We start from the raw sequence: 12,888 nt of genomic DNA, 5'->3' as shown, positions 1-12,888 counted from the left end.
TACTCAGAGCAACTGAGTAGTTGAACCTGCATGCTTGGGACCATAGTCGCAGGGGACATCAACCTCAATTGGCATAGCATACTATATAAAACATTGTTCCACCTCCTACTTTGGCAAGTAGCGACTGGGATCTTAAAAGCTAGCAAGCTGCCATCTAGATGCAACGATGGGTCTCGCCTTGTCCAGAGCCAAGAAGAATAAAGAAAACCAAAATTTATGGAAACAATTAGTCCTAGCGACTGGTACACCATCTGATCTGCAGCCTATACAACTATGAGACCAGAAGAACTAGATGATGCCCGGCTACCACTGTTATCCACTTGGAAGGGGATCTGTGTAGCAGATCCTTGATAGAGAGGGAAAACAATGGAACAAAACTAAAAATCATTTGGAGAAAAAAAAATTGGGGGAGGGAAACCAGGTTTGTTGGACTGATAGAGCCTGGTGGAACCACTGAGACTATGGCCCCTAGTTGCCCTTCAGGTCTGGAATTGAACCCACACCTGTGGTTTCAAGCCAAACAAAAGACAGGCATATGAGCTGAACATTTACCTGAGGTAGATACACTCCCTGGAGAGCACAATCATTGAGAAAGAAAGGCTGCCTATGCACAGGGAGACAGCTTAGGGGGCAGGAGTCCATGGAGGGATGGACACAGGGAAGAGGTAACTATGGGGAGGAAGCACGAGGGAAGCTGTTGCATTGTGGTAAACTGTGGTCAATGTCATGAGACAAACTATATGTAAACTGCTATATGGAAAGTGAATTTGCTCTGTAAATCTTCACCCAAATCACAATTAAAAAAAAAAGTCAAAAAAAAAAAAAAAAGAAAAAGAAAATGATTGAAGCACTTACTGATGAAAATCAAAGACTACAGCCTTTGGTATGGATTACACCTCAACATAAAGAAAACAAAACTCCTCACAACTGGACCAATAAGCAACATTACGATAAGTGGAGAAAAGACTGAAGTTGTCAGGGATTTCACTTTATTTGGATCCACAATCAACAACCATGGAAGCAGCCTGTCAAGAAATCAGGCTTTGTATTGCACTGGGAATATCTGTTGCAAAAGACCTCTTTAAAGTGTTAAGGAGCAAAGATGTCACTAAAAAACTTAAGGTACACCTAAAATAAGCCATGGTATTTTCAATCACCTCATATGCATGTAAGGAGCTCTGGTGGCATAATGGATAAGGCATTTGACTGCTAACCAGAAGGTCAGCAGTTCTAACCCACCAGCTGCTCCACAGAAGGAAAATGGGGCAATCTACTTCCATAAAGATTTACAGCTTCAGAAACCCAGTGGGGACTGCTACGAGTCAGAATCGACAGGATGGCAGTGAATTTGAGGTTTGTTTTTTTTTACCCCCATATGTATGTGAAAGCTAGGCAATGAATAAGGAACAACGAAGAAGAGTTGATACCTTTGAATTGTGGTGCTGGCAAAGGATACTGAAAACACCATGGGCTGCCAGAAAAATGAATAAATCTATCTTGGAAGAAGTGCAACCAGAATGCTCCTTGGAAGCGAGAATGATCAGACTTCATCTCACCTATTCTGGTCATGTTGTCGGAAGGGACCAGTGCCTGGAGAAGGATATCATGCTTGGTAAAGTAGAGGGTCAGCAAAAAAGATGAAGACCCTCAACAAGATGGATTGATACTGGGGCTGCAAGGATGAGCTCAAGCATGACAAGGATTGTGAGGACGGTGCAGGACAGGGCAACTTTTAATTGCATTATACACAGGGTGGCTATGAGCAGAGTCAGCTCAACAGCACTTAACAACAATAACCTTTCAGAAAATTAGAGAAATTAACAAGTATCCAAAACAGCAAAAATAAATGTTGTTGTTGTTGTTGTTGTTACGTGCCGTCAAGTTGGACCCGACTCATAGCGACCCCTCCTTGGGTTTCCGAGGCAGTATCACTATGGCGGTAGATTGCCCAACCTTCCTTCCAAGGAGTGGCTGGTGGGTTTGAACCTTCCTTCCGAGGAGTGGCTGGTGGGTTTGAATCGCCAGCCTTCTGGTTAGCAGTCGAGTGCCTTAGGCACTATGCTACCAGGACTCCTAAAAACAAATGTAGATACACTAAATTTAAAAAAGTAAATATATTTAAGAAACACACAGTGGCTTGATATAAAACAGATGATGAATCCTGTAACAAAATCTCCACTTTTCATTAAAACAGATAAAACTTTTACCTGTGCACAACAAATGAAAGCAATCGATAGTGTCAGTAAGAAGACAGAAGACACCACGACATCCACTGAACGCTGAGGGCCCCGTCTCTGTGGAGTGAGATACAGTGGTTAGCATTTGGAATCACTGTCTGCAGCAGCAGTGGGCCTCACATCGTTAACATTCTGAATTTTATAACGTTAAATGAAAATAAATGTTTATAGAGATAAGTTCCCATTAGTATTTTAAAATATTTTGGACATTTTCAACTTTAATTAAGCACTGAAATAGATGTCTTTCCAAATTAAAGGGTGACTGGTTCAATAGCATATTTTCAGCTAGAATATTTCCCCAAAAGCTAGGGGAAAAACCCAGTATTTAATGGATCACTCCATCTCAGGAAATTTAAATTTTGTTTTTCCTCTCTAAGCTTTGCAGATAGATCATATATGACTTGATGTCTAGACAATTCTTCAGCCACTGATATGATATGCACAATATGCAGGACTACACTGCCTGAGAAACTTCTAGAAACTTCAATGAGTGTGTTCTCTGCATATTTCTGAATATATTCTATTGTTAATCAGATAAAACTCACCTTTAGATAGGAGCGAAGTGATAGCCATATTTTAATGTTCTCCACCTTTTTAAGTCTGAAATGAGGTATTTCATATTTCCTAGCTTTCCTGGCAGATGTAATATGGCTGAAGAGTTTTGCAAATAAAAATCTCTAGAGGAGGTTAAAAATAAAAAATCACAAAGTAAAATGTATGTTATATGTCTATGTGTGTTTATTTTTATAATTGTAGGCAATATTCCCAGCATATTAAAAATGTTTAAAAGGATGGAATTCTAATCAGTGATCAAGTGATTAAGTGAAAAAAATTATTTAATAGTTCACGATTCTGTTGCTTCTAAACCACATTACAATTTTTCACAATATGGTACACTCTTGATATTTGCAAGGCACAGTCTTTGGCGACCTTTGTGACTCCTCAACTTCACAAACTCCAAAATGTTTATACAGGCTTCTGGGTTACTCCCCAGTGTCTCCATTCAAAATCACATTTCTTGTGCATATCTCAATATTAAGTCTTCAATCCATAGCTCCTACCAACTTTCTAATAAATTTATTTCTCAGTTGTCCATTTTTCACAAAAACATTATCATTGAGAATTACTACATATGCTACAAATAAAAAACACCAAAGGCACATTGAGGTGCAGATGCTTGGCAGTCTGCTAGGTTCACTCACTGGCTAAGCCACTTATTCCTACACACAAAGCTCAACAAAATTTCAGATTAAAATAGTCCATTGGAAATAAGAATCAATATCACAAATGTTAAGTCAAAAAACACAAAAAGTCCACTATCAATCCTTCATAATTCATATTAACTTTCAGAGAAAACAACAAATGAAGAAAATAAAAACACTGCAATGGAATATCACATACAAAAAGACAAAAGAAATTTTACTTATTTTTCTACTGACCTGTTTATATGTTCTCTCTGCCACACACATCATAAAAAAAAACATCCAAGTAAGACACAATCGTTCAAAAAAATTAATTACAGACAAAATAATAATAGGTATAACTGGTGGTGCCCCACAAAAGAGTGTCAAAATCTCCTCAGCAGAAATGGACTTAAGTTGGTCAAGGCTCTTCTCACGGAAAAGTCGATATACAAAAGGAAAAAATGCTAATCCAATGGTGACGACATTTCCCAGCATCTGATAACCTACTCCTTGCTGATATGCATTAACCTGGGGATTAATTTAAAATTTCCATCATTATTGCAGAGCCAAATGGAATCATAAGCAGTATTTACCAAATACTACTTAGATTATTAAATATAGGTAAACAGAAGTAAAATTTTTAAATTACATACAGACTTATGACTTGTAGACCTTATTAAAAATTAGGCTTAAATGACATAAGGAATATTTGTGGAGCATAACTGAGAAACTGATCGTGCTAATAGAGATCATACTATATGTAAAGAATAAAAATCACACTCTCAACTACACACTCTGACTACAAAATTTATGTATACATTTGTGTTTCAAAACCAGAATCACATTGTTTTGATCACTAAGTCGATTCTATGAAATAGCTGCTTATCACTAACTAGATTTGAAAAGTCTGGAAACTTATTAAACCTTACCCTGCTCATAATGATGCCACTTATTTCCAACACAGACATATCCATCTTTTTGCACTCATTCCCTTCCCAGATTATTGCACTAACTCGATCAGAGGCAGGACTTGAGTTCTGAAGCCAGAATAAATGGTTCTGAGAAGAAAAAATATATTACTGTTTGCATCCACTCCTTTCTTTCCTCTATTAGTTTTCCCCCTTTGTCCAGCCCCTAGACTATATTTGCCAATCTTCAGTCTAATCATTCTATTCTCTCCCCCACAGAACTCATCATCACTCCAATAAGTACTTCCATGATACTGATTTCTGGTTCCTTTTTCTTCTTTGTTTAAATTGTGATTTGGGTGAAAATTTACAGAGCAAATTGGTTTTCTATTCAACGATTCATACACATTTTGTTTTGTGACAACTTATTGCAATCCCCACAATGTAACAGCACTCTTTCCACTTCCTCCCTGCGTTTACCGTTTCCCTTTGCCCTTCTTTCCTACCCCTTCCTGCCATCTTAGCTTTAACCCTGGGAAAATTCTCCCTTTTGACCTCGTATGGTTGTTCTAATTGGTGTGTACGTCGCTGGTATTACTGCTCACTTTATAGACTTGTCTATCATTTGGCTGAAAGTTGAGCCAAGGAGTTTCTGGCTTGAGGGGTGATCCATTTTTCTTAACTAAAACCTTTTTCCCTATCTGGTTAAAGGTCTTCTATAATGAGGAGAGGTAGGATTCCATAATCTCCAAAGTTGCTAAAAGTATGGAAATGTGAACAAGCTTACTGTACTCATGGGACATTGAAGAAAGTATCTCTAGAGTAATAAGATGACTCTGGGAATAGGAGAAAGTTAGGTAGGAAAGGCACTAAGAAGCCTTACACATCACATTGTGAATGACTGAGGAGTTAAGCCTTTCTCTGGACACAGAAGAGCATAGAAAACCTACAGGAGAAAGTCAAAATAAAACAAACCCCCACTTCCTACTGACATATCATACCTAATTCTTCAAATACTAGTTGAAGTTCCATTTCTCCAATATGGTCTTTCTTTGACTATCACAGGCTTCACTAATTGCTATTCTCTGAAATTAAAAAGCTTTATTCGCAGTCTATTATCAGACTAATTAACATCTAATTATATGCAGCTTCTATAGTGTTCTTTCTGGCACTATATCAGACAATGTTTCACTGCTTTTCACAAGGTTTTCAGAGGTCAAAAGGGGAAAGCCCTCAATGAGAGCAACTAACACAGCAGCTGCAACAATGGGCTCAAACATGGCAACAATTGTGAGAAGGGCACAGGACCAGGCAGTGTTATGTTCTGTGGTACGCAGGGTAGCTGTGAGTCGCAACTGACTCGATGGCACCTAACAGCAACTACAGTAAAGCGTCCTTTACTTATGTCCCATATAATCATCTTCTCTGCAAACTAAAACACAAGTTTCTAGAAAATAAATAAACACTGTACATTTCCTCTCTTTCCACCACAATACTCAGCACAATACTGAACATTTATTGATTTACTCATCAACTCGTTGATTTATCCAACAATTATTTATGAAGCACCTACTATGTAACATGAACTATGGCTATAATGGAGAACAAGACAGATGTGGTCCTTGATAGCAAGGAGTTTCCTGACATCTAAAGAAGACATAATTAAATAAATAGTTATTACATGGCATGGTAAGGGAAGGAAGGAGTGCTTTTGAAGTACAGGCATACCTCATTTTATTGCACTTCACTTTATTGCACTTCACAGATACTGCATTCTTTACAAATTAAAGGCTTGTGGCAGCCCTGCATTAAGCAAGTCCATCAGTGCAACAGCAAATGCTCACTTTGTGCCTCTGTGCCATATTTTGGTAATTTTTACATTTCAAACTTTTTCAAAAACACTTTTGCACTTAGTAAGACTATAGTATAGTGTAAACATTACTCTTATATGCACAGAAAACCAAGGCATTCATGTAACTTGCTTTATTGAGTTATTTGCTTTATGGCAGTAGTCTGGAACTGAACCCTCAGTATCTCTGAGGTATGCCTGAATGAAAGAAAGGTTTCCTAAAGAAAGAATCATTCAAACCAAACCTGAAGAATAATAAAGGAGTGAGCTAAAGGAAAGGGTGTTAGAGGGAAATGTGTTCCAGGCAAAGAAAGCAGTATGTTAAAGGCCAGAAGTAGATAGGGGCTGGTATACTCCACAAACAACAAAAAGCAGGGAGGGAATGCTCAGAGATGAGATTCTATCTGAGCAAATAAAGGATCAGAAGCAAATAATCCAGAATGAAGAAAATAGCAACTAAAGAATTTAAATGGAATGGTATCAGATTTAGAAGCATCGCTCTGGCTGCAGTGTGAAAAACGAAACAAAGTAGGGCAAGCCTATAGATGCTGTTTTAACAATCTGGATAAGAGATGATGATGGCTTTACCAAACAAAGTGGAAACAAGTGGAGAGATTCAGATATTTAGAGAGAAGAATCAAGAGAACGTGCTCACTGATTAGACTTCTTGACTGGTGGAGTCAAGAAGGACTCCAAGGTTTCTGCCTTGTGGTAGGTGGTATTAAGAAATATGGGAAATAAAAGAAGATGAGCAGGTTGGGCAGAGGGAATTGGGAGTGATGAATTCCATTTGACATGGGAGTTCATCTTCCATAATTATTCTTAGATATGCCTTAAAATTACACTGTAAATCCCAAAAGTGCTCAAGAGGTCAAGATCATCATGATGCTATTTATAACTGTAACTACATAACCCCAGAGCATCAGGTTAATATAATTTAGAAGAACCTTCAGACTGAACATAAAGAATATTTAGATTCAAACTTAGAGGCAAAATTGGAGAAAGTAACAAAATTTTAATGAGAAAAAGATACGCTGTTTCTTGTTACTTTTTAAAAACTGTATATATCTATTGACATGGGATTTAGGTTACATAAGAAAATACATAACCTAAATCAACGGTATCTTAGAATCAAGAAAATTAAATAACAAACAAATGTATACTCATCATTCACTATTTAGGAGCTCTGGTGGTGTAGTGCCTAAGGCATTTGACTGCTAACCAGAAGGCTGGCAGTTCAAACCCACCAGCTACTCCTCAGAAGGAAGGTCAGACAATCTACTTCCAGAGATACTGCCTCAGAAATCCAAGGCGGGGTTGCTATGAGTTGGATCTGGCTTGATAGCAGTGAGTTTGGTTTTTTTGGTTTGGTGGAAATATTTAGCCTCAAGAAAAAAAAACTAGAGAGTCCTGATAACTGTCACTCAAACATATGAAAGGTTGCTATGTGGAAGAGTAGGCAGACTTAATTTTTATCGCCCTAGAAATACCAAAGTAGAATTGATGGATGGAAATAACAGAGAGACAGATCCAGCTAAAGATAACCATTTCTCAATCATTCCATCTATCTAGCAGTAGTGGAACAAGCCATCTCATGAAATAACAAGCACTCTCTCAGTAGTATTTAAGCAAAGGGTGACTGATAATCTGACAGGGATAGTGCTAACATTTACTTATCATTTCCTTTTTGCCAGACACTGTGCTAAGCACTTCATGTTATCTCATTAGATATTTTACAACAGCCCCAAGTATGAACTATTATGACCACATTACAAGTGGGGAAAGAATTCCTCCTACACAGGTTGGAAGGTTGAAATACCTTCTAAGGCATCTACAATTCTAGGTTATCTACTTTTATACTAATATAAAACCTGAAATGAAAGGTATCATTTGATTTATATATTTTTATAGAAGAAATGCTAATTCCTAGTAAGTCACATACAATACTGTGATGTTTATCAATATATAGTATAAGGTAGACCTGCCATTCGAATAGCTTTGATCATATAAAATGAACATCAAAGATCATTCTACGGAAAATAATGAGAAAAGTATTATAAAGAAAAGTTTAAGTGTGGGGCAACTCAGGAAGAGTCCTTCTCCCTGAGTTCAAATCCCAGTATCTTCACTCGCAGGGTGTGCTCAATTTCCTCATCTCTAAACTGGGGATAGTAATAGCATTTGCCTTAGAGGATTATTATGAAGTTAAATGAGATAACACAGTGCCCAGCACATGATGAGATACAATAAATCTTAGCTGCTATCATCACTGCCTTCACAGACCTGCTGAAAAACATCCTCTTTGGAGTCACGTTTGGTCCCTGAGTGAAGGGTATTCACTTGGGCCCCCTCGCTGTCACTAGTGACAGATGACCGGCACTCTGGGCCATGCAGCAGATCATCCCATAACATATCCTCAGTCTCTGAATCATGGCGAGTGCTTTCTGAGTCTCTTCTTGACATGTTGAGATTTCGAGAGCCACCATTCATGCCAGATCTAGAGCCCTTCAGTGGAAAAAGGTATATATTTTCATTCATTTTTAAAAACAATTATACATCTGAAACAAAACTCACGCAAGTTAACTATTGTAATGGTTGGCAAGCTTTTATAAGTCAACCACCATATATTCATTTGTTCACAAGACTTCACACACTGATAATACATAAGCAGGGCTTTAAAAGAACTCCCTCTAAGAAGTTATTAGGGATTGCTAACTAAAGGGTCCTGGAGTACAGTGATTCCTGCAAGTAAACCCAGAGACTCTCTCTAATTGGCTTAGCTGAGCCTACTGAATAGCCAAAGCATCCCCTACTTTAAATATTGTGAGCTTGATGGTAGACCTAATCATGTCCAAAAGTCCATGAAAAAGGATAATCAGGCAGAGGATAAGGATAGACAATCTACTCCTTCTGCAGTACAAACATAAATATGAACGTTTTTCCGTGACCCTACCTGTTTTGTCAATGAAAACAAAACCAAATCACATCACCACCATCTGTTCTGCACACTTCTAAATCAAAATATTCCAAATGTTAACAGTACATGCACTGGTTTTCACAATGAGATTTACTGTTCCAATCTTTTCTCAAAAATCTGTCCTCATCAGTGTCAATCTCCCTTATAGAGGAATAATATTTAAGAATAAACTCCATATTCCAAGTGAATATTAAGTAACTTCCTCATCACTTAGGGATTAAATAATCTCTTTCAGAGTATCACCTATGATACTTTTAAGATTAGTGTAAAAGGGTAACTTCAAGAGTTCATTCTCTTTCTGGGGGTGAGCAGAGATCTAAAAGCTGCTAGACAGAAGGACTATAAGGCAGGGAGGGGAAGGTACAGGCAAATCTGACTACTACTTTTGGGCAACCAATAAAAAAAGAAATTGATAAAGTCATTATACTGAAAAATACTCCTTGATCTCTCAAAAGGATACTTTACCTGGCTGAAAGCTGCTGATTCAAATTCTGATTCAGCTACACTATCTGAATCCCGCACGAGATGACACCACCTTGAAGTGGTTTTCTTTACCTGACAAAATTAAACCAACAAACCAAAGAAAGACAGGTTAAATACCTGGTTACTATTCAAGGATTTAACAATTAAGTCTTATACTTTTATCAACTAAAATAAAAATTACCTGAGCATTTAGGTGCCTTGAAAGTACTGATTTTCTATTCTTAACTTCATAGCCATTGTCACTTGAGGCCCCTTCCACGCTCCTACGCAGTAATATCATCTGTGTCTGTGCTTCACCATCTTCCTCACTTGACAGATCATCAGAAATTCCATTACCCAAATGTCTAAAAGCCTCCTACAAAGAAAATAGCAATACCTTCACAGGGAACAGTGCAGAACAGTCTACTATGCTGCATATGTAAAAACAAAGCATGCAAAAACAAAAAAGCCATAGAAGTAAACTAAACCCAAACTGAACAAATCTATATATTACTTGATAGCAGCAAAGAAAAATAAGGAACTTGAAACTAAACAGCCTAAATGATGTGGCAGTATTACGGGGTGATTAAAAACATAGGCTCAATTCTAACTTTAAGTGTAAATCACAGCTCTTCTATTTACTAGCAGTATAAACTTAGGCAAGTTACTAAACCTCACTGGGGCTCAGTTTCCTGATCTGAAAAGTAATAATAAAAGCATCTACCTGACAGAGTGGTTGAAGAAAATGAGTTATTACGTGTAAAGTACTTGGAACAGTGCCTGGTTCTAATAATGACTCAATAAAATGTCAGTCAATTTTATGTCTTTAATGCCACAGTCTAAAAAATAAGGAAACTATTTCAAGACTATAAAGTAAAAATGTAGTTAGTTTTAGACAGAGGACAGATCAAGTCTACCTAGAAAACAGTTTCTCAAACCGTTATTATACTATCATTAATTAAAAAAAAAAAACAGTTGTCATGGAGTTGATTCTGACTCTTGGCCACCCCATGCATGCCAGAGTAGAACTGTACCTCGTAAGGATGACAGTGACTGAGTTTTTGGAAGTACATTGTCAGGTCTTTCTTCCAAGGTACTTCTGAGTTGATTCAAACCTCCAAGTTTTCCGTTAGAAGCTGAGCACGTTACTAACCATAAGCCAAGACATTTGTACCACCCAGGGAACTCTATATTATCATTATTTCTCTGGGATATGACACAGCAGCCTCGACACTAATCTGTGTATTATATCTACCAGCCTACTTACTGTTAAGGCTGGATCCACAGCAGATTCAGTAACAAGCACTAGCCCTGGAAAGGAACCCTGGTGGTACAAAGGTTAAGAGCTTGCCTCCTAACTAAAAGGTTGATGGTTTGAACCCAGCCTGGTGGCAATCTGCTCTCATAAACATTACAGCCTAGGAAACCCTACAGGGCAGTTCTACTCTGTCATATAAAGTCACTACAAGTCAGAATCAACTTGACAGCATACAACAAGAAGTCCTAGAAATATTAAGAATAAATTACAGTCTTCATCTGATATTTTTCTTTTCATGTCCTATGGGTTTTACATTCCATTTATTTGTTAAGTCAAATTATACAAACCTATTAGTACTTATTTTGTATCTGTAGCAAAGTCTAAGAATAGGACTGTTTTACATAGCAAAGGAAAGATTTTGTTGTATTTATACTCATCTAAACCTTACCCTACAGGACTTATCTCCATCCGAAAATTTTGATTTCTCTCTTGTTTGCCACATTCTAATCTCTGGTCGACATTGTCTCTTCTTAATGATAGGATGCAGACAACTTGAGTCATTCTCTGTTTCAGTCCCTTTGTTAGATATTAATTGTACTCTCTTAGTCCTATTTTCAAAAAGGAAGAAAAAAATCACTAACTAGTTTTCTAAAAGTAACATCTTTGATGAAATCATTGTCTTCTGAGGAGTGTAATATATTATTCTGGAAGTCGAGAAAATTCAGAAGTCATATTTGTCAGGCCTCTAGTTTGCTAAGGCAATAGAAAGAAAAGACTTGTGCCAATTAATTGAGAGGAAGCCTTTACTTTTCAGTGGAGCAGACTGTGAAAATCAATTCACAGTCTTCTCCACTTTCTCTCTCAAACACCATGCCGTGTCCTACCTCCTCTTGCTTGTTAATGCTACTTCATAGAATGTCTTCCCCTCTCCTTTCCGTCTATGTAAATGCTACCCATCTTCAAAATTCAGCAGCCCTCAACTCTTTCATGAACACTCCTAACTACCCCTGAACGTTCAGTCCCATTTGCTGTCACGACCTGCAAAATCATTAACTAGGTAAAATTTGTCTCTGATCCATTTCTCCTTCTGTGCTACACAGGATACCATTTCTAAAAGGATGTCAGCTCACACTGAAAAACACTTGATTTTTATAAACCCTTCTTTCTCTCAAAATGTTGGCCAATATGGTTTAAAATATATAATCCTTCAGAGTATTTACATTTTTATAATCTGTAGTCTAAAAAGTCATTAAAGAGCAAACAGAATGAAAGTTTTATGATAGAATACTGGAATTATAGAAAATATAACAAAGAATCCTTAACGATCACATCACAATAACACGCCTACCCTGCTTATTCATATGACCTGATTATATTGTATACTATGTAAATACTAATGTGAATATGAAATCAAGCAAAATTCCAGTCTTAGTCTTCCCACCTGTTGCCAATGAGACTCCCCCAAAAACCACTAATAAAGGGTATAGATTCCAAAGTTTCTACTCCTTTGACTTTATCAGAAGAGGAGTTATTTCCATTTTCTCGGTTCCCATCACCATTTGCAGTTTTTCGTAATTTTCTACAAAATAAAAATAAAAATTTAACAACTTCAGAGTATTCAAGACCTTCTCTATTTCTGCCTAATGTACACCATCAGCTTACGCCCTGAAATCAAGTATAGTGAACATGATATAATAAGAATTAATTATGTAAGAACATTTCTGATTGAAAGGCAAATACAGGTTATGTAGCAGAAGAAGCAATTGGGAATATATAAAATTAGTATAAATTAACAAAGGTGATAAATTGCAAAGTTCTGTGCTATCATTTTGTTCAGTCATTAAAGATTCAGAACAGCTATTCAGAAACATTCAACTGAAACCAAACCAAACTCACTGCCATTGAGTTGATCAGAAACGTTGTTGTTGTTGTTGTTATGTGCCGTCGAGTCAGCCCCGACTCATAGCGACCCCTCCTTGGGTTTCCGAGGCAGTATCACTATGGAAGTAGGAT

The 12,888-nt window shown here is 37.3% G+C and overlaps 1 protein-coding gene across 1 annotated transcript in view; it reads right to left on the bottom strand.

Moving 5' to 3' along the window:
- The window catches only part of PHTF1 (putative homeodomain transcription factor 1), a 57,323-nt gene that overhangs the window by 31,597 nt on the left and 12,838 nt on the right, over positions 1–12,888 (bottom strand). Inside the window, exons 6-14 of the mRNA XM_007949061.2 lie at positions 12,317–12,454; positions 11,324–11,483; positions 9,820–9,993; positions 9,621–9,710; positions 8,462–8,683; positions 4,351–4,479; positions 3,677–3,949; positions 2,783–2,914; positions 2,208–2,294 (exon numbers count right to left, since the gene is read on the bottom strand). Of these exons, the coding sequence (XP_007947252.1) occupies positions 2,208–2,294; positions 2,783–2,914; positions 3,677–3,949; positions 4,351–4,479; positions 8,462–8,683; positions 9,621–9,710; positions 9,820–9,993; positions 11,324–11,483; positions 12,317–12,454 (1,405 nt within the window). The remainder of the gene's footprint in view (positions 1–2,207; positions 2,295–2,782; positions 2,915–3,676; positions 3,950–4,350; positions 4,480–8,461; positions 8,684–9,620; positions 9,711–9,819; positions 9,994–11,323; positions 11,484–12,316; positions 12,455–12,888) is intronic.

Source organism: Orycteropus afer, unplaced genomic scaffold (assembly GCF_000298275.1).
Source record: "Orycteropus afer afer isolate SDZICR_OR568_19922 unplaced genomic scaffold, OryAfe1.0 scaffold00010, whole genome shotgun sequence".
Classification (NCBI taxonomy): Eukaryota; Metazoa; Chordata; class Mammalia; order Tubulidentata; family Orycteropodidae; genus Orycteropus; species Orycteropus afer.
This window is presented reverse-complemented; position numbering and strand designations above follow the sequence as displayed.